Below are 25,854 nucleotides of genomic sequence, written 5' to 3'. Positions count from 1 at the left end.
TGACTTAAAACTACGTATTTATAAAATTCCACTCCAACCAACAGAACTTGGAGTCAATTTTAATGGATTTTCTGCCTTTTGTTGTGGTGAGGAAGGAATCTTGGTGTTATGTTTAAGTTATTACTAGTTGGAATTGTAGATTATATCAGAGTTCATCCTGAGAGTTTTTACCATGCCTGTTGTTTTAAATTTGAAAGCCTTTGATACACATAACAAGAAACTCATTGAAATCTGAAGTTTGTCCTTTTGGGATCTGAGTAAAAAAGGAAGACCAATTCAACTATTAGAATGAAGAAAAAATACAGTCATTTTGGTTATAATTAATGTTTATTCACTTGTGCAAATTAAAAAAAATTCTGTATTTAAATATTCTTAGACTTAAATATTGGAGAAAAGTATTTGGTATTTACCTCATACTCTTATAATACTGCTAGCAGTAATGTTTCTATTGTTCTGCTTAGGATGACTTTCAAAGAAAGTACAATTAAGTTTTAATTCATTGGTGGTCAAAGTGCCCAACTCATCTGATAAACAACTGGTGAAATTGTTTTTAAAACTCAAAATGGAGGGCACCTTGGTGGCTCAGGCATTTAAGTGTCCAACTTCGGCTCAGGTCATGATCTCAAGGTTCGTGAGTTTGAGCCCTGCATCAGGCTCCGTGCTGACAGCTCAGAGCCTGGAGCCTGCTTCAGATTCTGTGTCTCCCTCTCTCTCTGTCCATCCGTCACTTGTACTCTGTCTCTCTCGCTCAAAAATAAATTAAAAAATTTTTTTAAAATCTCAAGATGGGATGCTGCTTATGAAAACAATGAACATTTTAAACAAGAAAGCATTTATATATAGTAGTTGTTACAAATTGGATGTCTCCGTAGGGGGAGAACTTGACTTGATTCCCTGTGTCCTTAACCTGAACAGTATATAATATAATAAATATACTGGTGGGGATTTTTTTTGGGGGGGGGAGGGTGGTACGTTGGTTATGAAAAAGTTCACCTGCATTCATATTTTATTTTACTTTATTTTTTTAATCTTTATTTATTTTTGAGAGAGAAGGAGAGACAGTGTAAGCGGGGGATGAACAGAGAGAGAGAGGGAGACACAAAATCCGAAGCAGCCACCGGGCTTTGAGCTGTCAGCATAGAGCCCAACATGGGGCTGGAACTCACGAACCCAACTCATGAACTGAGAGTTCATGACCTGAGCTGAAGTCAGACACTTAACCCACTGAGCCACCCAGGCCTCTTCCTTTGTGTTTTAAATGGATGAATATGGGGTGCCTGGGTAGCTCAGTCGGTTAAGCTCAGACTTCAGCTCAGGTCATGATTTCATGGTTCGTGGGCCCGAGCCCCGCTTTGTGCTCTGTGCTGACAGTGCAGAGCCTAGAGCCTGCTTCAGATTCTGTGTCTCCCTCTGTCTCTCTGCCCCTCCCTTGCTCATGCTCTGTTTATCTCTCTTTCTCAAAAAGTAAATAAACATTAAATTTTTTTAATGGATGAATAAACTTTTTTAAATAAATTGATGTAAAAATATTAAAATAGTAAGAATTTGAGGGTTTCCTGGGTGGCTCAATCAATTAACTGACTCTTGACTTCAGCTCAGGTCATGAATTCATGGTTCATGAGTTCAAGCCTCACATGGGGCTCGTGCTGGCTGTAGGAGCCTGCTTGGGATTCTCTCTCCCCTCCCACCCCTCACCCATTCACACATGCTCTTTTTCAAAATGAAAAAAAATAAAAAAAACTTAAAAAAATTCAGAATTTGATGTAAGTAATCGAGAAATCCCTACCCCATTTTTCTCCTTAAACAATTATGTGTTTAATCTTGCAGGCTGTGGAAAATCTCTGTTCCTACAAGATTTCTGCAAACTTGTACAAACAGCTGAGACAGATTTGTGAAGATCACATCAAAGCACAAATTCATCAGTTCAGAGAATATCCTTTTAAAAACCAAAAATACTGTTTTTTTTATCTTTGACCTCTTTTCCTGTCCCTCACTATTTAACCCAACTTGAAGTGGAATGCCTGTGTTTTATAGATTTGTTGTTAATTTCATTTCTAGAGAAAGAAGAAACAAGTTTTTGACTTTTCAGCTTTAATTAGGTTCCAAATTTACATTGTAGTATAAGTTTACTCTTGTCCTAACAAATTTCCATTTTAAGAAAAAATAATCTGAGGGAAATCATAAACAACACAATGCTCACTTATATGTAAGACTTGTTCTAAAAGGTATTTTTTTAGTGGGATCTAAAACTTTTTTTACAGTTTAATAGCATTTTGTTCTATAATAAGACAAATGTGCTCTTCTATTGCTTATTACTTGTACTAAGCACTTAAAAATATCCTTGACATATTTCATGGATTCATTGGATAGTGTTCTTTTTCTAAAGAAGATTGATAGATGCTGGCAAAACCACTGCAGACAAATGGTAAGCTGGAAAAATATTGTAGTTAAATACATTTTTTCAAATACATGGATGTTTTAAAAGCTTTGCAATGTTTGGGGGATAGCCTCAGTATCTGCTCTTGTTCTGAATTGAAAACAGATTTTGAGTTTTCTACTTTAAAACTGCTAGTTATAGGAAGACCACAAGTTTAGAATGATTTGCACCTTAGGATCATTTTTATTTTTGTCATGCGTAAACTAAAAGTATTTATATGACTAAAAAAAAGTAACATTTTTGTCTGTTAGTCTTGATGGATATCTCACCCACCTACTTGATTACCTGTGAAGGTGCCTGATGCATTTTAGTTTATTCAGATCAGAACTTTTTCCTTTTCCCTAATCGTATTTATTTTATACCTTTTAATCGCAAATTAAAAATCTTAAAATCCCCGTACCCAAAACCCACACGTGCAATTTAAGGCAATTTCACTCTGAATGGGCACTGTTACTGAAGAAGAATTGCATGTGTGTCTCCTTGATTCTGTTTTTATTTTTGGTTACTTCTCAAGTTGCAGAGAAGTCATAGGACCATTCTAAGTGTCCCTTTTCTAGAAATTACAACAAGGATTAAGACAATAGAATAGTTTAACAAAAATGGCATGGGCATATTCTCAGGTAGATTTCTTTATCTGTGTGTTTGATTCTAGTAGTTTATGTATAAAAGTGAACCCTGCAATTCTTATTTTATCAAGAGCAAATATTTCAGCTTAACAAAATATAAAAATTGGTTTTCTTTTTCATTGGCAGATCATGATTAGAAGCATTTTTTTGTTTCTGGATAGAACTTACGTTCTTCAGAATTCAATGCTACCCTCGATTTGGTAAGAATGCCAGAAAAAATTACGAAAAGATTTGTTACAAATGATAGTTAAATCTTAATTACACTAATGGAAAGAGAGTAAGTGATTCTGTGAACATTCTAAAAATTCACATTTGGCTTCTAGACTTGTATTTATAGCAGTTTTACCTTCTTAATTAGTTTTGCCTATGTTGGAGATAGCTCGCATTCCTTGAGCATATGATACTTTATAAAGTTTTTTTGTTAGCCAAGGGATTAAAGTTTGCTCTGGACTATCTTATGAGTGTGCATTATTTTGTTGCTTATCAAGAGTTTGCTCATTATCTTTTAACATTGTTATGGAAAATTCCATATATGAAAATAGAATAGTATAACGAGCTCTTTCCCCCACCATGTGCCTAGTATCTGCCTGCAGTAATTATCTGGAGAGTTTACTGATTTTTGAGTACTGAAGCCAGATTACAAATGACCAATTAGCCTTCATTACCAGTACAGTGAAAACCATTTTATATCTTTGAACTAATTTTGTCTCTTGATTTGACCAAGGAAGAAATCCACCAAAGGAAATAATACAACCAAACTTAGTTACGGAGGAAGACAGGAATTTAGCTTCAATTCTCATTAAAGGCAATGATTTTCCTGTATACTTTAATTCTAATAATGTTACGTAAAATTAAATGTGTGGATTTTATCTTTTCACAATTGCTGCTTCAAATCTGGGGCCCTCATTAACATGTGGTGAGAAGTTAAGCAGGTTTTTCTAGAAGTGGTATTGTTGTCAATTAATTATATATGTTTTTTATTTTAGGGACATGGGACTAGAGTTATTTAGGGCTCATATTATAAGTGATCAGAAAGTCCAGAATAAGACAATTGATGGCATTCTTCTCTTGATTGAGAGGGAAAGGAATGGTGAAGCAATTGATAGAAGTTTACTCCGAAGCCTTTTGAGCATGCTGTCTGACTTGCAAGTAAGTTAACTTACTTCACTTACAGAGCTAATTGCTATTCCTAGTTTGATGTTTGAAAACCAGATTCATGGTGCTATTCACATAGAGGACATTTAATAAGTATTGAATAAATGAACTCGTTTGTTTTGATTCCCCCCCACCCCCAGATTTATCAGGATTCTTTTGAACAACGGTTTTTGGAAGAAACTAACCGGCTCTATGCAGCTGAAGGCCAAAAATTAATGCAGGAAAGAGAGGTACTTAAAAATCATGATTAATAAATCCACTGTGTCTCATAATAGACCTTACTTTATAGAGCATAAGCTGCCTTTTGCATTTATCTTCTGAACGTTGTGACGCTTTTCTCTCACTTAGGTTCTCCTTTCTTTTCTCTCTCCTTAAAGGCCAGAATTCTGGATCGTAAACTACCTATAATTTTACATGTTTCAGTCCTGTCATTCAGGGCTGTCCCCAGGGTATTTTGGATTTGACATTTTCTGAATGATTTATGGGGAGGAAAACAATAATATGAAAAACTGTCTTTGTAGGTTCCTGAATATCTTCATCATGTTAACAAACGTCTAGAAGAAGAAGCAGACAGACTTATTACTTACTTAGATCAGACCACCCAGTAAGTATTATATGCTCAGTCTAATAGACTTTAACCAGTGTTGTTGAATCACTTAAGGCACTAAGCATCCCCAAACCTGTTAGTACCCATTTTCAGGTGTGATTTGAGATTTTTAACAATTGTTTTCTTAATGTAAACTTCAAGTTATTTTTCTCTAGTTAATTAGATTTAATCAAGGGTTGTCTGCATGTGTTAAGGATGTAATTTAAAAATAGTATTAGAGAGGTGCCTGGCTGGCTCAGTTGGTAGAGCATTCAACTCTTGATCTCAGGGTCGTAAGTTTCAAGCCCCACATTGGACGTAGAACTTATTTTTTTTTTTTAATGAAAAAAATACTAGGCTGATTAAAATTCAGTAGGTATGGGGCATATGGGTGGCTCCATTGGTTAGGCTTCCAACTTAAGCTTAGGTCATGATTTCATGGTTGGTGAATTCAAGCCCCGCGTCGGACTCTCTGCTGTCAGTGGGCTCTCTGCTGTCAGCGCAGAGCCCGCTTGGGATCCTCTGTCCCTACCCCTCTCTGCCGCTCACGTGCGCATGCTCTGTCTCGCTCTCTTTCTGTCAAACATAAACTTTAAAAAAATCAGTAGGTGTTTGGAGGAGAAACTGTTTCTGTGCTTTCCTAAATATTAACCACCAAGGAGTTCCTGTAAACAGCATAGATGACTACCTTCCTAATAAAAGCAGAGAAACTTGGAAAAAGCCAGCCACGGCAAGACCATGGAAATACTTATTTAGTGATGTAAATCAAATTCTGAAATAATGCACTTTTTCTTCTTGTATAAGTAGAGTGCCTCTGAGCACCAATAAATTTAAATGTAGGATAGGAATATTAAAATTATCATAAAATAAGCTATATGTGATTTTTCCACCCAAAGAAAGGTTTTAAATTTTCAGGAAAGTCCATTGGCGGTAATTCTAAACTTTTTCTTTCTTGTAGGAAGTCATTAATTGCTACTGTAGAAAAACAACTTCTAGGTGAACACTTAACAGCAATTCTTCAGAAAGGTAATTGACAATTTATAAATAAAGAGATTACATTTTAAATGGTAGAAGCAGACAAGTAAAAAAATTTTAAGGATTACCTTTTTTTTTTTTTTAATTTTTTTTTCAACGTTTATTTATTTTTGGGACAGAGAGAGACAGAGCATGAACGGGGGAGGGGCAGAGAGAGGGAGACACAGAATCGGAAACAGGCTCCAGGCTCTGAGCCATCAGCCCAGAGCCTGACGCGGGGCTCGAACTCACGGACCGTGAGATCGTGACCTGGCTGAAGTTGGACGCTTAACCGACTGCGCCACCCAGGCGCCCCACGGATTACCCTTTTAAAAGCTTGATGCTGTGTGGCTGCTTTTCTGAGGATGGACAAAACCCCTTTTCCCTATTCATCATTGTAAACTTTCAGGAGGTGCTTCTTGCCTTAATTTAAAGATACAGGAACTGAGGAGGTGCCTGGGTAGCTTAGTCAGTTAAGCAGCTGACCTCGGCTCAGGTTATGATCTCACGACTCACGAGCTCATGGGTTCCAGCCCTATGTTGGGCTCTGTGCTGCAGCTCAGGGCCTGGAGCCTGCTTTGGATTCTGTGCTCTCCACCACTCCCCAACTCACGCTTGCTCTCTCTGTCTCTCTCAAAAATAAATAAACATTAAAAAAAGATACAGGAATTGAGAATGAGAGGGGTCCACTAACACCAGCAAAAAAAAAAAAAGGCAGTGGGAATTCTTGACTTAATTTGTAAGACTATGGTAAGATTCCTTTTTACACTCAGGTGTTTTTATTCATAGCATATAAAACCAAGCACTTCTAATCCCAGGTGATCTTGAGGGTATACCCTGAATTTTATTTTGACAGTGCCAGAAATACACAAAAGTCTTACCTTTCTCTCCAACCACCTTTTGTATAAAATGGATATATTTTAGAACTTCAAAGCAGTTACATATTATTTCATTCTGAAAATCAAATACAGAACCTCATTTAAACTTGGCCTATTAGGGGCGCCTGGGTAGCTTAGTTGGTTAAGCATCCAACTTTGGCTCAGGTCAAGATACCATGGTCTGGGAGTTCGAGCCCCGTGTCGGGCTCTGTGCTGACAGCTTAGAGCCTGGAGCTGGCTTCAGATTCTGTGTCTCCCTTTCTCTCTCTGCCCTCCCCTGCTCGCATTCTGTCTCTCTTTCAAAAATAAACAAACATTAAAAAAACACTTAAGCTTGGCCAATTAATGCATGGTTTTTAAAACACCACAGACTGGGGCGCCTGGGTGGCTCAGTCGGTTAAGTGGCTGACTTCGGCTCAGGTCATGATCTTGCGGTCCGTGAGTTCGAGCCCCATGTCGGGCTCTGTGCTGACAGCTCGGAGCCTGGAGCTTGTTTCAGATTCTGTGTCTCCCTCTGTCTGACCCTCCCCCGTTCATGCTCTGTCTCTCTCTGTCTCAAAAATAAACATTAAATAAATAAATAAATAAATAAAACACCACAGACTGTATCCAGTACTCTGAAAAATATGTATACTAATTAGTGCCAGATATAATATGGCTTCCACACACATGTGCGAGTTATTTATAACGTATATTTAAGTAAATCACTTATTACAAATTGGTTTATACCTCTGATCTATGCTAAATGGAACAAACTGTTGCATAATTATTTTTGTTTTTATATAGACTAAAGCTCCCTGTATTTAGTTTTCATTTGGAAAGGTGATTTATCTATTTGGATTGACTAGAAAATAAGTGTCCGTTAAAATTCATAGACTAGTAATAGTTTAGACCACTATTACATTAATAATTTAACTTAATTTTCATTAAAATGTCTGACATTTTTGGTAACTATTTTTAATGCCAAAATATTTGAAATTCCAGGTTTAAATAACCTCCTTGATGAAAACCGAATTCAAGATTTATCTCTCCTGTATCAGCTCTTTAGTAGAGTTCGAGGTGGAGTTCAGGTTCTCTTGCAACAGTGGATTGAATACATTAAGGTATTAACAATTAACCTGTGTTTTTTTTCAGCTATTATAATCTATGCAGAATGCATATCAGCAAGTATTTCTTCTTAGATCCAATTTTTTTAAGTAATGGGAATTTTGAAGGCGGTAAACCTGAGAATGATAGCTGTGTAACAGATCAGCAATAAAAGTTATCTTCCTGATGTCTGATATGATTTCTAGCTTCAGTACTTAGAATAGTGAATGTGGGGAGTGGGGGCAGGCAAGAGGATTTTTGTTTGGATCCAAAATTTCTTTCCTTTCTTCAGTTTTACACTGAAGCTAGATTGCTATTTTTTAAAAAAATTCAAACCTGACTTTAAAAGTAGGAACAAAAGCCCAGAGACTTACAATAATACTCCATTATGATACCATATACCCAGTAAGTCATTTCTTATTTTGTGACTGTAGATGAATTGTATCAGTCTGCATGTTTTATCACTTTAGTTTTTTCTTTTCCTGACCTCAAAAACAGCTTTACTTTAATATTTTGATATTTAAAAATGTGTGTACCTACTTAAAATATGATTTGTGGATTGTTTTCATCAGATAATTCTGCTAAAAAGTGGTCATTTTTATTTTTAGGCATTTGGCAGCACTATTGTAATTAATCCTGAAAAAGATAAAACCATGGTTCAAGAATTACTGGATTTTAAAGATAAGGTTGACCATATAATTGATATTTGTTTTCTGAAAAATGAAAAATTCATCAATGCCATGAAAGAAGCATTTGAGACATTCATTAACAAAAGACCAAACAAACCTGCTGAACTTATAGGTATTTTCCAGTATTTTTTTTCTGGCTGTTTAATGTTCTTTTATTCATAAAATTTCAATTAATTTGAAACTTTGACAAGGTTGTAGTTGATTCAACACCTCATTTATTTGGGGTTGATTAGGTGGCAGTTTCTAAGAACCTTATTCTAAGGAATAAGTCCTTCGAGGTAAAGAACATAAGTCACATGTCAAACATGATGTTCTGTCTTGGTAAGATCGTACATTGGACCCTATTTACTTTTATTTACACTAAGCTTGATATCTGTTTTTTAAGCCTGTAGCAATTTAGAGGTGGGACAGGGTGCTACTTCTAGAGGCCCACACTTAGGGCTACAATAAAGTCTAGCAAGAAATTATAGTTGCTAGTGAGAAAGGAAAATGTCCAGGACAGGGGCACCTGGGCGGCTCAGTTGGTTAACATCCAGCTCTTGATTTTGGTTCAGGTCATGATCTCATGCTTCCTGAAATTGAGCCCTGTATCAGGATCTGTGCTGACAGTGTGGAGCTTGCTTGAGATGCTCTCTATCCCTCTCTCTCTGCCCCTACCCCATTCATGCGGGCACTCTCTCTCAAACTTAGAAAAAACACCCAGGACAAAAATAATCTGGTCATCTGGGTCCATTTAGTGTAAGGATATGATATATGGCAGTGTTTCTCACGTTTTCCTACCAAACTACCCTTCAGTGTCAGGAGAGGTACTCTCTGAAGGTTTAGGGTCCTCTGCCAAAGGGATGAAATTTCGTTGATCTACTACTTACCTTTAAATTTTTTGGCAGATTTTGCCTTTTACTCTGTGTCTGGTTTGTTTTCATAAGTAGCGTTTAAGATTGCTTGACATCAGTATAAAATGGACACTCAGAAGATGTGCCAGGTCTTTCAGTGGCTTTTTTTTGGAGATGTAATTGCCATATGTTCTATTAGTTTCAGATGTACAGCATAGTGATTCAACATTTGTATGCATTGTGAAATGGTCACCACGATAAGCCTAGTTACCATCTGTCCCCTTGTGAAGTCAATACAATATTTATGGACATTATTTATATTCCCATGACTTATTTTATAACTGAATTTGTGTTTCTTTATCCCCTTTACTCATTTTGACACCCCCAACCGCCCTTCCTCTGGCAACCACCAACCTGTTCTCGTATTTGAGTCTGAATTTTGGGGGCGCCTGAGTGGCGCAGTCGGTTAAGCGTCCGACTTCAGCCAGGTCACGATCTCGCGGTCCGTGAGTTCGAGCCCCGCGTCAGGCTCTGGGCTGATGGCTCAGAGCCTGGAGCCTGTTTCCAATTCTGTGTCTCCCTGTCTCTCTGCCCCTCCCCTGTTCATGCTCTATCTCTCTCTGTCCCAAAAATAAAAAAAAAAAAATAAAAAAAAGTCTGAATTTTGTTTTGTTTTTTAGATTCCACATATAAGTGAAATCCCATGGTATGTGTCTTATTTCTGTGTCTTAATTTCACTTAGTGTACAACCCTCAAGATCTGTTATGCAAATGGCAAGAGTTCATTCATTTTTATGGCTGAATAGTATTCCATCACACACACACACACACACACACACACACACACACACACACACACACTCTCGCTCTCGCTCTCTCTCTCTCTCTCTCAACCTTCTGTATCCATTTATCCATTGATAGGATATTTAGATTGTTTCCCTATCTTGGCTGTTGTAAATATGCTGCAATGAACATAGGGGTACATGAATGTTTTTGAATTAGTGTGTTCATTTTCTTCATGGTGGAATTGCTGGATCATATGGTAGCTCTATTAATTTTTTGAGGAACCTCCATAATATTTTCCATGGTGGCTGCACCGGTTTACATTCCCACCAATAATGCCCGAGGGTTACCTTTTCTCCAAATCCTCACCAACACATTTTTTTGTCTTTTTGATACTAGCTATTCTGACAGATATAAGGTGATATCCCATTATGATTTTGATTTGCATTTCCCTGATGATTAGTGATATTGAGCATCTTTTCATGTGCTTTTTGGCCATCTGTATGTCTTTGGAAAAATATCTATTTAGGTCCTCTGCCAATTTTTTAATTGGATTTTTTTTTGTTAACTGGGTTGTAGGAGTTCTTTATCTATTTTGGATATTAACCCCTTGTTGGAAATTGGTTTTTCTGTATGGTGTAAATCATGGTCCAGTTTCATTCTTTTGCATGTGGCTGTCCAGTTTTCCTAATACCATTTATTAAAGAGACTGTCCTTTTTTCCCATTGTATGTCCTTGCCGCCTTCGGCATGGATTAATTGACCACATAAGCATGGGTTCATTTCTGGGCTATTTATTCTATCCCATTGATACGTGTGTTTGTTTTTATGTCCACACGATACTGTTTTGATTAGGAATTCTTTTGGTTTGTTTTTTTAAATATGGAACGCTTCACGAATTTGCGTGCCATACTTGGGCCATGCTGATCTCTGTATCCTTCTGATTTTAGTATATGTGCTGCTGAAGTGAGCATTGATTACTGTAGTTTTTTTTAATGTTTATTTTTTAAAAGAGAGAATGTACGGGCATATGCGTGTGGTGGAGGGGCAGAGAGAGACAGAATCCAAAGCAGGTTGTGCACTGACAGCTGGATGTAGGGCTCGAACTCATGAGCCGTGAGATCATGACCTGAGCTGAAGTTGGTTGCTTAACTGAGCCACCCAGGCGCCCCTGATTAATGGTTTTGCAGTATAGTTTAAAATCAGGAAGCATGATGATACCCGTGGCTTTGTTGTTCTTTCTCTAGATTAGCTATTTGAGATCTTTAGTGGTTCCATACAAATTTTTAAATTATTTGTTCTAGTTCTGTGAAAAATGCCATTGGAATTTTGGTAGGGATTACATTGAGTCTGTAGATTACTTTGGGTAGTATGGATGTTTTAACAATAGTAATTCTTCCAATCCATGAGCACAATATATTTTTCCATTTATTTGTATCGTCTTCAGTTTCTTTCATCAGTATCTTACAGTTTTCCACATACAGGTCTTTCACCTCTTTGGTTAAATTTATTTTTAGGTATTTTATTCTTTTTGTTACACTTGTAAATGGGATTGTTTTCTTGAGTTCTCTTTCTGATAGTTTAGTATTAGTGTATGGAAACACGAGACTTTCCTATATTTTGTGTCCTGCAACTTTACTGAATTCATTTGTTTTAATAGCTTTGTGGTGGAGTCTTCAGGGTTTTCTATATACAGTGTCATGTACAGACAGTGACCATTTTACTTCTTCCTTTCCACTTGTATGCCTTTTATTTATTTTCCTTGCCTAATTGCTGTGACCAGACTTCCAATATGATGTTGAATGAGACTGGGAATAGTGGGCATCTTTGTCTTGTTCCTGATCTCAGAGGAAAAGCTTTCAGCATTTCACTGTTGGGTATGATACTAGCTGTGGGTATGTCCTATATGGCCTTTATTTTGTTGAAGTACATCCCCCTACACCCACTTAGTTGAGAGTTTCTATTGTAAATGGCTATTGAATTTTGTCAAATGCTTTTTCTACATCTAATGATGATCATATTATTTCTCCTTTCATTTTGTTAATGTGGGTGTATCATGTTGATTGGTTTGTGGATGTTGAACCGTCCTTTCATCCCTGAAATAAATCCCACTTGATCACTGTGTATGATCCTTTCAGTGTATTGGGTTTTTTTTTTATTTTAACAGTTTTTATTTTTTTAATGTTTATTTTTTGAGAGAGCGCAAGTGGGGGAGGGACGGAGAGAGAGAGAGGCAGAATCTGAAGCGGGCTTCAGGCTTTGAGCTGTCAGCACAGAGCCCGACATGGGGCTCAAACTCACAAACCGTGAGATCATGACCCGAGCCAAAGTCGAGACTCTTAACTGACTGAGCCACCCAGGCACCCTTGAGTGTATTGTTGAATTCAGTTAACACATGCAAGCTCATCTACCTGTACTAGTGAGCTATGTGGAAAGTGCAGTGATGATTCTAGCACCTTGATCTTCAGGGAGTATATTACCTGTATCTCTTTGCCCCCAGATCAGCAAACATATCTTCCACTTATAGTCTAGGTGCTTTTCAAAAGGCTGTTTTTTCATTGGGTCTTGAGGTGAGCCAGGCTACAAGGGAGCCCTCCAAGAGGGGAATCCCCATTTCCTAGAGTACTTTGGGATCCCTGGAAATCACGTCTGTTGGTTATTTATAATTTTTTAAAATGTTTATTTATTTATTTTTTTTTTAAATTTTTTTTTTCAACGTTTATTTATTTTTGGGACAGAGAGAGACAGAGCATGAACGGGGGAGGGGCAGAGAGAGAGAGGGAGACACAGAATCGGAAACAGGCTCCAGGCTCTGAGCCATCAGCCCAGAGCCCGACGCGGGGCTCGAACTCCCGGACCGCGAGATCGTGACCTGGCTGAAGTCGGACGCTTAACCGACTGCGCCACCCAGGCGCCCCTAAAATGTTTATTTTTATTTATTTATTTTTTTTTAATTTTTTTTTTTTTCAACGTTTATTTATTTTTGGGACAGAGAGAGACAGAGCATGAACGGGGGAGGGGCAGAGAGAGAGGGAGACACAGAGTCGGAAACAGGCTCCAGGCTCTGAGTCATCAGCCCAGAGCCCGACGCGGGGCTCGAACTCACGGACCGCGAGATCGTGACCTGGCTGAAGTTGGACGCTTAACCGACTGCGCCACCCAGGCGCCCCTAAAATGTTTATTTTTGAAAGAGAGACAGAGCACAAGCGGGGGAGGGGTAGAGGGAGAGAGAGACAGGATCTGAAGCAGGCTCTAGGCTCTGAGCCGTCAGCACAGATCCCAACATGTGGCTCGAAGCCACAAACCGTGAGATCATGACCTGAGCCGAAGTCAGTCGCTTAACCCAACTGAGCCACCCAGGTGCCACAAAATCTGTTGGTTTTTTAAGTCAGATGTTCCCGGGGCTCATCTCTCTGCTGCAAATCACTGAGGCCAGGGTGCCCGAAGTAAGGCACCAATCCCTTGTTCCTCCAAGAGAAGCACCTGACTGGTGATATCTTTCCCTATTGTGTGTTACAATATCGTGTCTCTGCCTCTCCTACCCATCTTGCTGTGATCCTTTTATCCTTTGTTGTAGAGAGCAGTTCATCCAGTTTTCAGATGTTTTTCAAAACAAAATGCTCCATGGAGCTGTAGCTGGGGTCTGTTCATGGGAGGAAGTGAGTTTAGGCTGTTATGCTGCCATCTTGGACCCCCCCCCCCATCGTCAATGGTTTTGATGACTCCAGCATGGTACTGTATACACTACCTCCCCCAGGATACATATACCCCATTTTACTAACCATCAGAATAGTGGAAAGTACATGAGATATGGAGCCAGAAAACTTGGGTTTGAGTTCAGGCTCTGGTATTTATTAGCTCTGTGATGTTGAATAAGTCACCTGATGTCCCTGACTTTGGAGACTTTAGAAATGCATGTATATCTCTGAAGCATTGAAAAATTCAGTGTATCATACTCCTATTTGGGTGTATATAGTACCTAGTATCTTACGGATACTAATGATCACTAAACAAACTTTCCCCCCATTTTAGCTAAGTATGTAGATTCAAAGCTTCGCGCAGGCAACAAAGAAGCTACAGATGAAGAACTTGAAAAAATGTTGGATAAAATTATGATCATATTTAGATTTATCTATGGTAAGTGTTTTTGCCTTAAAATTTATCTTTTAGAACAGAGCACTCAACCTGGAGGGAGTATTTATTTGGGAGTTAGATATTTAAATTTGTATTAGATTTGTTGCATTTAATTCATTGGGGTACTTGTGGAATATTACTTAATTGCCTTGTGCTTTGACTTCTCCACTTATTAAGAGCCTTGATTTTTGCTACTTTTTTTAATCTGTTAATGCCAAAGCCACCAGTCGACTAAAACTTTTTTAAAGAAAAGGTAATGTAGTCTTCTTTACAGCAAAGAACATTTGAAATGTCCAGCATAAATATCTACCTCTAATGTCTGTTGCATTTAACGAACTTGGGTAAAATGTATAAATTTAAATAACCTGGAGTAATGGTATGATTTATTAAGCACTTGGGAGCAATTGTGTCAGAACTTTTTATTGGAAACTTAGCTGTATTTTATTTTTTTAACATAGGTAAGGATGTTTTTGAGGCCTTCTATAAGAAAGATTTAGCCAAGCGCCTGTTAGTTGGGAAAAGTGCATCTGTAGATGCTGAAAAATCAATGTTGTCCAAACTTAAACATGGTATGATTGTCATTCTTTCTATTCCTTTTCTTTGATTTCTGAGGGACAATGCTACCTTAATTTTTATTTAATTACTTGCCTCTTTCGTTAATCATTATTCAGATGATGAAAATGTAAATTGAGTTAAGTTTATGAGGTTTCCATCCTATTGTACATATCCAAAGCAGTTGCAGTTTTTTAGAAAATAAAGCATTGTTCTTGTTTTTATTATTTGTATAAATATTTTCCATTTATCTTATGCCTAAATAGTAGATAAGGTTACTACAGGATTAAAGAGTTTGGCTCTGAATTAGTGGGGCATACACTTTGGGGTAAGGATTTTTTCATTCTTATGAACAGTTACAGATCATATTTCATGCTAAAATACATTTTACACTTCATGTTTTCAATTTTCAATTGTTTGTTTTCACCACTTTAAAATATTATAAATGTATAAACATCTTTAATAGAATGTGGAGCTGCTTTCACCAGCAAACTTGAAGGAATGTTTAAAGACATGGAACTTTCTAAAGACATCATGATTCAGTTCAAACAGGTAAAAGTGAGTTAAACTCTTACTTAATTTCTCAAACTTAAGTGTATTTAGTTATTTCCTTTCTGTGGTTTGCACTGAAGAGGATAAATAGGAACCTACATTTGTTGTAAATACATCATAGCAGCTTAGATGATGTTCACATTAGAGAAATCACCAATGGAATATATTTGACCTACTTCAGAATTTATTCCCAGTATACACCCAGGGTAACACAAAAGCAAATAAAATGCATCGAACTGAAGTCGGGACAAGAAAAACTGTAGCTAGATCGTGAGAATGGGGCTTTCTCTAACATCCAGTCACTGTTAGTGATTTATATGTTCAAAGCTCGCTATGGGGAGAGAGGAGATTCAATAAAATGGTTGTAAAAGGCCTTTGGAGCCATTGGGAATGAAAAGCTTAGATCCACGGTTTTGAAGATGTTGGTTAAGATGATTTTAAAACATTTAAGAGCATAGGTAATAGTGATAGCAAATTAAATTTTCCTCTCAGGGTTTTTGTAATGTACCACTCTATTGCTATGGTGGGAAATGATAGTGGACAACGCAAGAGAAAGAGCAGCAGAATCACATTCCCATAGTAGTGGCAGAATAGGGTTTATTTGCTTTGCTCTTTCCCCTTCCTCTTCCTTCAGCACTTCAGGTTACCCCCTGCAAGCAGGCAGTGGAGCACGTGAAAAAGTGGATACTTGGGCTGGCTGGTGGGGTGAGGAATGGGGGTTGCTACAAGTTGTTCAGGTCACATTAGGCGTCTCCAAAGGTGGGGACTGCAGGTGGTAGGGGGAAAAGAATGGACATGAGATTCTACCTATAACAGCCTAGCCATAAGTGAGAGATTATTGAAGTCGATAATGCCTCTAATGAGGTCACATGATCCTTGTGTGCCTTTGTAATAAAATGTTAGCTAATGCATTTGATAGAGGCTTCGTTTATAGTCCTTTTATAACAGTTCCCTTTTAAAGATGGTCAGTGTTGGCATGTAATTTTATAATGGGGAACTTCTTGAATGGGCTATTACTATGACATGAAATGTATGCACTTTTTTAAAGACCTCATTGTGTGTGTTGATCTTATTGTAGTATATGCAAAACCAGAATGTACCTGGGAATATTGAATTAACTGTGAATATCCTGACAATGGGTTATTGGCCAACATATGTGCCTATGGAAGTCCACTTACCACCAGAGGTAAGAGTTGCTGTTCAGGACTTGTGTTATAAGCACAGAAATACATAACACTTCTATTTTGTTTGTCATTGAAAAATAGATAATTTTTAAAGGTTTGTGTCAGCATGCCAACACCAAATGCCAACTGTTTTAATATTTTGCTCTTCCTTTTATTATTCTTGTACTTACATCGTTAGAGCATAGTTAATGATGTCAAGTTTCTGGGTCCAGAGCCAATTTTCATGACTCTTTTTTCAGTTTTCCAGATTGCACCCATCTTTCTGCCCAGCTCTCAAAAATTCTTGCCCATATATCACCTGGGGGTTGGATTGCTGAGTCAATGGGCTTGAGTAAATCCATCCTAAATTCTGGGGAAATGTCTTAACTCAGGACTGAAGCTTAGAAGCGGGGTTAAAGCTAGAGATAGGTATTGAGAATCCTTCATGGAGATGATCATGGAAGCCAAGGGGGTCGAGATCTCCCTCATTAAGAGGAAAAGAATGTAGAAATAGAAAAAAATAGGGCTGAGACAGAACATTGGAAAAGGTTCACATCTGGCAGGTGGTAGGAAGAGGAAGGAAACCAACAAAAAAGCAGTCATGAGGTAAAGGAAGCAGCATGATATGGAGGCACAAAGCCACTGGAGGGGAATGTTGCAAAAGAGGGAGTGTTTAAATGTTGCAGAGAGATCGAAGCGTATAAAGGCTGATGAATGCTATTAGATTTGGTAGTTGGCAGATCATTACATCAAAGTGATCAGTGGACCTACCAGGTATAAAAACTGATACTAAAAGCTTCCAGAAATTATTATACATGAGGTGAATAGAAAGAATGGTGAAAGCGATACTGGATACAGAGCTTAAATAAAGCTGTATTTTATTTACTGTAGATGGTAAAACTTCAGGAGATTTTCAAGACATTTTACCTAGGCAAACATAGCGGCAGGAAACTTCAGTGGCAGTCAACCCTAGGACACTGTGTGCTAAAGGCAGAATTTAAAGAGGTAAGTAGATGTTCCCATAACTTAGTGTTCATCTTCATTTTTGTTGTTGAGGTCATCCTTTTTTCTCCTTTAAACACTTTTTATTTAAGTATAGTTGACACACGATGTTACATTAGTTTCAGGTGTACAACATAATGATTTAACTTCTCTATACATTATACTATGCTCACCACAGAGGTCATTCCTTTTAACTTGACGATTTGTTTTACAAGTTTATCCTAAATATATAACAGTGACTGCTTTGTGTATATTATTAAGAATGTGGTCTTCATGGTTGAATTGGCTCTGCTGCAAAACCACAAACAGTAACGCTTTTGTTGCCATCCTTTCCCCACCTGTGGATACAGGATTCCCATTTCCACTTCTTGACAGGAACCTTCTTGTTGCTGGGAGCTAGGGAATAGAGTGGATGTAAAGGAGTATAGTTCCCGTATCTAATTTCAAAAAATTCCTGCAGCTTTTCATGACTAATTTGAATCTAACAAGTTGAAAATGCATTTGAAATAGTGATTTCTTGCTGCTTGTGAAAAAAATCTGTAGTGATGCAATAAAGCCAAGTTATTAATGTTTGGTTTTTTTTGAGAGATAGGGACAGAGTGCGAGCAGGGGAAGGGAGAGAGAGGGAGACACAGAATGTGAAACAGGCTTCAGGCTCTGAGCTGTCAGTACACAGCCTGACGTGGGGCTCAAACTCGGGAATGGTGAGACCGTGACCTAGACCGAAGTTGGATGCTTAACTGACTGAGCCACCCAGGCAATAAGGCCAAGTTATTAATTTTCATTACGTTGTTGTTCTGTTTTAATTACAAGACATTTTAAAAAAGACCCATAGAAAGGTCACCCAATCCTTCTTTTCTATTTCAGGTAGGATCACACCTAAACCCTACACTGAACGTACTGGCTTTTCTGTATAATGTTAATCCACGTTTCTAAATCCACTGAAGGAAAAATGCTTTTCCTGTTAAAGATTATTGATGATTTGATTAATTTTCATGTGTTTTTTAAAAAATGATGGCTAAACTCTGCTGTTTCTCCAACAGGGTAAAAAAGAACTCCAGGTCTCTCTCTTTCAAACCCTGGTGCTGCTAATGTTTAATGAGGGAGAGGAGTTCAGTTTAGAAGAGATCAAGCAGGCTACTGGAATAGGTTTGTGTTGAGTCAATCAATTAGCAAGCATTATTCAGTGTCTGCTGTGTGCATTCCACTAAGGTTAAGAGCTCTGGGGGGATACAAAGGAATAATCCCTCTTAGCACTCATAATCATGGGGAAAGGGAAAAATGACATTTGTAATAATTTCACAGCCAATAAGTATCAATCTGTGGGGCTGACTAGGACTGTGTTAAGAGTTTAGTGAAGCAAGAAACGTCTGTGGGCTGGCATAATTGGGAAATCCTTCATGAAGGAGGTGATATTTGAGGTGGCCTTCAAGTTTTAGTTAGGGAGGTGGCATATGCTGCCAGGGGAGATAGTGTGAGAAAAGTCTTGGTAAGAATGAGCACAGTGTGGGCAGGATTCATGAAGAATGTAACTGCAGCATCGAATAGTGAGATAAGGGTAGGTAAGATGAATAGAGCCTGATCATGGAGAGCCTTGAAGATCTAGCAAATGAAACCTGCATTGTAGGGTCTCAAGTATGAGACATCATGAAAGTGGCTTATTTACACAACTTACCTGGAATCAATAGACAATAGGGCAGCTTGGAGGATGAAGAGATGCCAGTCCAGAAACTAGTCAGGGTAATTCAGGCTTAAACTGATAAGGGGCTTCGATTTGAATGAGGCCAACGAGAATGGAGAAGAGGCATCTATCTCTAAGGAAACAGCTACTAGGTACATGAAGGAAAAAGGGGAAGGACAGTTAAAAGATGATGCCAGGGTTTCTCACCAGAGTGGATTGGTAGTTTCAGGACTAACAATTAGAAAGAATATACAGTTTTATGGGGAAGATTATGAATAAAATTTTAGACATATTGGAGTTGATGATAGTTAAACAGCCAAGTGGAGGCTTTTGAATGTGGGACTAGAAGGAAGTGAGATGTCATTTCTGAAGATTTGGTAGTTATTCATGTGGAATAATTGGAGCCTTTAGAGAACCACAGGAAAAAGGCCATTGGATAGGGCAAAGAGGAAGACCTTGACCTTGGGGAAAAAAGGAAACAGTTTTAATCGAGGGATGGGGTAGAAGCTAGATTGAGATGAACGTAGCTGTTTATGTTGATGAGCTAGTAACAAATAATCCACTATTTCTTCTTCAGAGGATGGAGAATTAAGGAGAACACTGCAGTCATTGGCCTGTGGCAAAGCTAGAGTTCTGGCAAAAAATCCAAAGGGCAAAGATATTGAAGATGGTGACAAGTTCATTTGTAATGATGATTTCAAACACAAACTTTTCAGGATAAAGATCAATCAAATCCAGATGAAAGAAACGGTATCTCTTTTGCATTCTCCTTGTCCTGATGCACTGGAATTACATGTATTCATAATAAAAATGTATAAAGAAGGTTTCATACCTGTACTATTGGCACTAACGTTTTCTGTGCTTATATTTAGCTCAGTATATTTCAGTACTTGATCTTGCAGTTTTTTGGGGTGGGGGGGAAGTACACACAACTGGGCCTGATACTCAAGATAGTTCTGTATTCTGCTTTTTTTGCTTAACATTAAGTCTTTAGAATATTCTATGCCCTTAAATATCTTCATAAAATGTCAAGTGGCTACACAGTGTTCTTTTACATGGCCATTATAATTTATTCAACCAATGCCTGCTGGACGATTAAATTCTTAATTTCTTAGTGCTGTAAACAAAACTGCCAGAAATATCTTTGTACTTTAATCTCTCTGAGACTTCCTTTATGATAAATTCATGGAGGTACGTATTTTTTGGGTTAAAGAGTATGAACAGTTTAAGAATATTAAAACTGATGTTGTATTGTGTTCTAGAAAGACTGGACTAATTTATACTCTGTCTAGCAACAAGAATGCCTGTCTTACTGGTGCCCTCACCAGCAGCACTAAAGATTGTTTTACTTTTTAAATCTGCACCAATTTGCTGGGTGAAAACTCTGGATGATTTAGTTAGTATTTCTTTGATTAACAGTGAAGTTTTTGTTTCTGCTATTTGAATTTGTAAGGGACTTGTATTGTGGAAACAAACAACTGCGGCATTTCCTGCCATCATTTGGTTTCAGTTCCAAAGGTTTAATGCAGTACATGACGAAAAATTTTAATGTGAGACAGAGGGCAGTATCTCAGACAAGTTCCTGTTTTATACACATTCACATCAAAGGTGTCATATTCCCTTAGAAGATTACTGTGTCCTTTTACAGCATTTATGCTGTATCAGAAAGAAATGGGCTGCAAAAAGCCCAAACTCTTAGGTGCTAAAGATGAACATTTTTGCCTTAGCATTAAAATTGATAAACTGACTCATAAACAGCCTAAATTTCTGGTGGTTTTGAACACTATAATAACACTGCATTTCTGATTTATGTATTATAAAATAATTTTTAAAAAGTTTGACTCCAGTTAGTACTATACTTTAAGTCAGAGATCAGAGTCCATCACTTCTACGGAAAAGCTAATGTCATACAGAAATCTGGTCAATAACCCCTTATGACACATTAACCAATATTGGCATTACTTCATTGGTACAGGACAATATAATTAGGACAGAAAGGTATTGTTTTTACTGTCATCGTCTGTATTTATAAGCATTCTGTAAATAATTAAATATATTTAAATCATTAATTAACAGTATGTCATGGCCCTAAAATTTTCAGTTTGTGTAAGCAGATTTCACTTCAGGTGTAGTTCCTAAGTTTGAAAAAATTTTGTTGTTAGGTTGAAGAACAAGCAAGCACTACAGAAAGAGTATTTCAGGACAGACAGTACCAAATTGATGCTGCAATTGTTCGAATCATGAAGATGAGAAAGACGCTTAGCCACAATCTTCTTGTTTCAGAAGTGTACAACCAGTTGAAATTTCCAGTAAAGGTAGGTACTTGTATATTTTTGTATTGAGCTTGTTACATAAAAAGAACATGTTAGATTTTCACACACGAATCTTTTCTTTTAAGTTTATTTATTTTGAGAGAGGGAGAGAGAATCCCAAGCAGACTCCACGCTGTCAGTGTGGAGCCCAGCGTGGGGCTCACACTAACAGATCGTGACCTGAGCTGAAACCCAAGAGTTGGACACTTAACCAACTGAGCCACCTAGGCGTCCCCAGACATGAATCTTAAAAACATAGATTGATTTCTCCTGCTCATATATCTGTGATTTCCCCCCACAAAAAAACCCTTTGTTATCATATGTGGATAGCTGTGACAACAGGGAAAACTATTTATAAGAGCTCTTCTTATACCTGAAAGTTTAGCTGCTAAATGCAAAATTTTCAGGTTCATTCACATTATTTCTTTTGATCTTGTTTTATTTTTGTTTATATTTTCTTTTTGAACTACTTTGATATTTTGACAGATTGGGTTATTTTCAGTTATATCTTGTTTTATTTAGCTTATGTAAGTGTCCATTAAAAACTATTGAGACAGGGGTTCCTGGGCGGCTCAGTCAGTTGAGTGCCTGGCTTCAGTTCAAGTCATGATCTCACTGTTCATGAGTTCAAGCCTCGCATTGGGCTCTGTGCTAACAGTGGGGAGCATACTTGGGATTATCTCTCCCTCTTGTCTGCCCCTTCCCACCTCAAAATTAATAAACTTTAAAGAAAAAATTCTATGCAGATAACTAGCCATCATTAGGCATCTTTTTGAAAAGTTTAGCAGTTCTGGCAACCTGAAATTGGTCATTAAATGGACATGTTCCAGTGTAGATGTTCAATATTAAAGAGGCTTAGACAATGTGGTGTTTTACTGGCCTATTTTTCAATTTTTTTTTTTTTTGAGAAGATTTCCAAACCTTTGTTATGATAAAGACTTCATAGAGTTTGGATAAACTCTTGGCTCTTGAGGTTCTCATGACCTTTAGGCTTAGGTAAATCACTTCGTCTTGTTTTGTAAAATGGGGATAATCTATTTAAATCGTAGGTTTAGGGGCGCCTGGGTGGCTCAGTTGGTTGGGCGTCCGACTACGGCTCAGGTCAGGATCTCGCGGTCCGTGAGTTCGAGCCCCGTGTCGGGCTCTGTGCTGACCACTCAGAGCCTGGAGCCTGTTTCGGGTTCTGTGTCTCCCTCTCTGTCTGACCCTCCCCCATTCATGCTCTGTCTGTCTCTGTCTCACAAATAAGTAAATGTTAAAAAAAAAATAAAAAATAAATAAATCGTAGGTTTATTGTGAGGCTTAAATGAGGTATGATATATGTACAAAACTTATTAGCTTTGGGCCTGGCATGTAGTAAGTGCTCATTAGCAATTAATGCTAATAAGACAGGCTTTCTCTCTTCTCCAAATCTAATACTGCCTTCTCGTTACCACACTCTTACCCATATGCTCTGCCTTACAACCATTTCACCTCCAGCCAAAGAGATCACTGGTGCTACGGCAATTAAAGGATTTCTGTAATACTGTTTTTTGGCTTCCCCATCAGACCACTTTCCTTCTTCAGCCTTCTCACGTGGCCATTTTATACAATCTGAAAAACTCTATTAGCAAGATTACATTTTTTTTAATAGGCTAGATACAAAAGACAATGAGATTTTGTCATCCAAGAGCTAAGAATGCAAACATGAGAACAAGTTATAAGCTTTCTTGATTTTTCAACCATAGGTAGAGTTCAGATATCCAAATTGTTTATAGTAGATAACAGGTAAATCTTAAACCTGAAATACAGAGACCTGAATAATGAAATGGTAATTCACTTATCAGACCATTTGTTGTAGTATTTTTGTAAATAGTGTTTTCTGCAGTACATTTTTAAAATCTTAATTTATAAAAATACAACCTGACTTTGAGAACTACCTTTTGCCCAAATTTAAGGTCTACTTAGTCTTTTCAGACTCTCTTAGCAAAACTAAATAGCATTCTGGTTTCCTAAACTGTAATGTATTCCTCCTGTGAAGTTACGATAAGTTAGTCTTTTGTATTTTTGCAGAGAATAGCTGGTTCTTTTTTTTTTAAATGTTTTATTTATTTAGAGAGAATGCAAGCAGGGGAGGGGCAGAGAAGGGAGAGAGAATCCCAAACCCGTGCTGACAGTGCAGAGCCTGATGCAGGGCTTGAACTCATGAACCGTGAAATCATGACCTGAGCCAAAATCAAGAGTTGGACACTTAACCAATTGAGCCACCCAGGCTCCCTGAAAATAGCTGGTTCTTAAAAGACTTCCTTTGGGTTGCCTGGGTAGCTCAGTCTGACTCCAGCTCAGGTCATGATCTCATAGTTTTTGGGCCCCGTGTCGGGCTCTGTGCTAACAGTTCAGAGCCTGGATCCTGCTTCAGGTTCTGTGTTTCCCTTTCTGTCTCTGCCCCTCCCCCACTCGTGTTCTAGCTCTCTTTCTCAAAAAATTAAAAATAAACATTAAAAAAAATTTTAAAGCTATCTTTAAAATAGAAAAGTAACAGTATTGTATAATGATATGACAAGATGTGACAGTATATGTATAGTATAAAAACATTTCTTAATCTGGTTTTATTTTCATTATATTTTTTCTCTTTAAAAAAGTAAGGAGATAAAATACATTAAATTAGTCAGCCAAAAAAAATTTTTAATGGGGTGTTGGTACATGGGCTTGAGCCAATGATGATGAGGTTTGCACTGAAAATTTGCCTTCTTTTACAGCCTGCTGATCTTAAGAAGAGAATAGAATCCTTAATTGATCGGGATTACATGGAAAGAGATAAAGAAAATCCAAACCAATACAATTATATTGCATAAACATTGGCCTCTGAGTATTTGGTATCATATACAGTAGCAGTGGATAAACTAACCTGTTGATCCTATATTATTTGACTTCTTTTATACTACCAATGACCAAATGAAGCAGTGTAATGGAAATAGTTGAGTCGACTTTTTCAGTGGTTAACATGCCCATTTAAAGAGTTAATACTTAACCTTTAAGAAGAATGTTGTTGAACTCTTTGCATGTTATTTAGTATGATGTGCAGAAAATTCTTAAGAAAGTACCTGGTCTTCATGATTCCTCTTTGGAACTGGGGAAGAGGTCCCTAAGGCTATTAAAAAAAAAGAGGGGGGGTTCTTATACACCATTAATTATGAAGCAAAAGGTTTATTTGCTTAAAATGTCATTTAAAGATACTTAAACTGCATGCAAACTTTATTTACTGTACAGAGTTCTGGATGTATTTATCAAATAGAAAAACCACCCTGGACTTGGTTGTTCACATGTTTTGTGATTTCCCTTGAAAAGAAAAATAAGTTGTCGTAGCTATTGATATTTTACTAAGTAATGTTCTGTTACACTGAAAGGGATGTTTAAAAAAAACTTATTTGGAAACAAGTTTTCAAGTAGAGGGACAGTTGCTTATGTAATCTCTTGTATATACACATCCTAAGGTGTTCCATCTATGACTGTGGGATGTGTGTATATGGCTTAGCCCTGAGTTTACTGTTCTGATTAACAGGTACTTATAAAAATAGCTGAAATAGAAAATTGCTGATCAGCTGTACTGGAAGATATGGTAAGAGAGAAAAAAAATCCAACTCATCATATGAAAAGTGAATACAATATGAACATTGCAAAAGAGACCAAAACCCATGTGTTTTGTAAATTTTTACAGAAGCAAAAATCATCAACTAGTTTTCAACTTCCTTTAGACTTTAATGTTGCTTGGACAGTTTTATCTTTAACTTGGACCAATTGTTAGATTGTTACAGGCTTCCTAGGATTTAGCATTCCTGTTTTCTCTACCAAAGTTTTTTTGGGAAGCACCCCAACTCCTTTTTGTTGCTAAATAAACCTTTCATCCTTCTTCTGACTTCCTAAAGACCTAGATATAAAGGTCCTCTTCCTTTGTTTTCCCTATATACCTCCTAGTCAGGAATTCCAAAATCTGTATTATGTTCATCTTACTCCTTTCAAAATTTCTTGAAGAGTTCTCATAGCCAGCCACTGGACATCTACTTTTCAGGGGAATGTCCTAGGATTGTTCATACATAGAAAATAGCAAAAGTATTGTTATTCAAATTGGTAATGTGAGTAAAAAGGCTTCTCTGTAGCATCGGTTGGTTTTTTTTGTTTTTGTTTTTTTGCTTGTTGGTTTTTCCTTGAGAATTGATCTTGGAGGAGAAGCAGAAAATTTGTTTGGATTTTTAAAAATCAGAATTGCTTTGATGTTTTTGGCAACAGTAGATTTCCTTGACTATTTGGAGCCATTAGAAAAAATACCTAGATCCTAACCATCAACTGAGGAGACGTTTGGCTCTTGTGTCTACTATTGTTTTCTTGAGTTCTCA

At 37.4% G+C, this 25,854-nt stretch overlaps 1 protein-coding gene and 1 pseudogene across 3 annotated transcripts in view; one reads left to right on the top strand and one right to left on the bottom strand.

The window, feature by feature from the left end:
- The window catches only part of CUL4B (cullin 4B), a 37,584-nt gene extending 12,432 nt beyond the window's left edge, over nucleotides 1–25,152 (top strand). For 2 of the 3 annotated variants that reach the window (XM_047081899.1, XM_047081900.1), the window contains 18 exons: nucleotides 1,828–1,931; nucleotides 2,356–2,425; nucleotides 3,190–3,263; nucleotides 4,050–4,212; nucleotides 4,359–4,448; nucleotides 4,740–4,822; nucleotides 5,763–5,830; nucleotides 7,681–7,799; nucleotides 8,391–8,583; nucleotides 14,118–14,222; nucleotides 14,678–14,788; nucleotides 15,238–15,323; nucleotides 16,402–16,509; nucleotides 17,378–17,491; nucleotides 18,532–18,637; nucleotides 19,747–19,919; nucleotides 21,332–21,484; nucleotides 24,220–25,152. In XM_047081899.1, coding sequence (XP_046937855.1) covers nucleotides 1,828–1,931; nucleotides 2,356–2,425; nucleotides 3,190–3,263; nucleotides 4,050–4,212; nucleotides 4,359–4,448; nucleotides 4,740–4,822; nucleotides 5,763–5,830; nucleotides 7,681–7,799; nucleotides 8,391–8,583; nucleotides 14,118–14,222; nucleotides 14,678–14,788; nucleotides 15,238–15,323; nucleotides 16,402–16,509; nucleotides 17,378–17,491; nucleotides 18,532–18,637; nucleotides 19,747–19,919; nucleotides 21,332–21,484; nucleotides 24,220–24,315 — 2,016 coding nt within the window. In that variant the 3' untranslated portion in view covers nucleotides 24,316–25,152. Of the gene's footprint in view, nucleotides 1–1,827; nucleotides 1,932–2,355; nucleotides 2,426–3,189; nucleotides 3,264–4,049; nucleotides 4,213–4,358; nucleotides 4,449–4,739; nucleotides 4,823–5,762; nucleotides 5,831–7,680; nucleotides 7,800–8,390; nucleotides 8,584–14,117; nucleotides 14,223–14,677; nucleotides 14,789–15,237; nucleotides 15,330–16,401; nucleotides 16,510–17,377; nucleotides 17,492–18,531; nucleotides 18,638–19,746; nucleotides 19,920–21,331; nucleotides 21,485–24,219 lie in introns of all 3 variants that reach the window. The other variant, XM_047081898.1, reaches the window with a different exon arrangement.
- LOC124514087 (uncharacterized) lies at nucleotides 10,962–11,059 on the bottom strand (annotated as a pseudogene).
- Nucleotides 25,153–25,854: the final 702 nt, after the last annotated feature.

The sequence above is a fragment of the Lynx rufus genome, unplaced genomic scaffold (assembly GCF_022079265.1).
Source record: "Lynx rufus isolate CCGP_SWC_20201006 ecotype Redwood Valley unplaced genomic scaffold, mLynRuf1.p SCAF_19, whole genome shotgun sequence".
NCBI classification, from domain to species: Eukaryota; Metazoa; Chordata; class Mammalia; order Carnivora; family Felidae; genus Lynx; species Lynx rufus.
The sequence above is the reverse complement of the archived record's forward strand: the minus strand, read 5'-3'. Positions and strand labels throughout refer to the sequence as shown.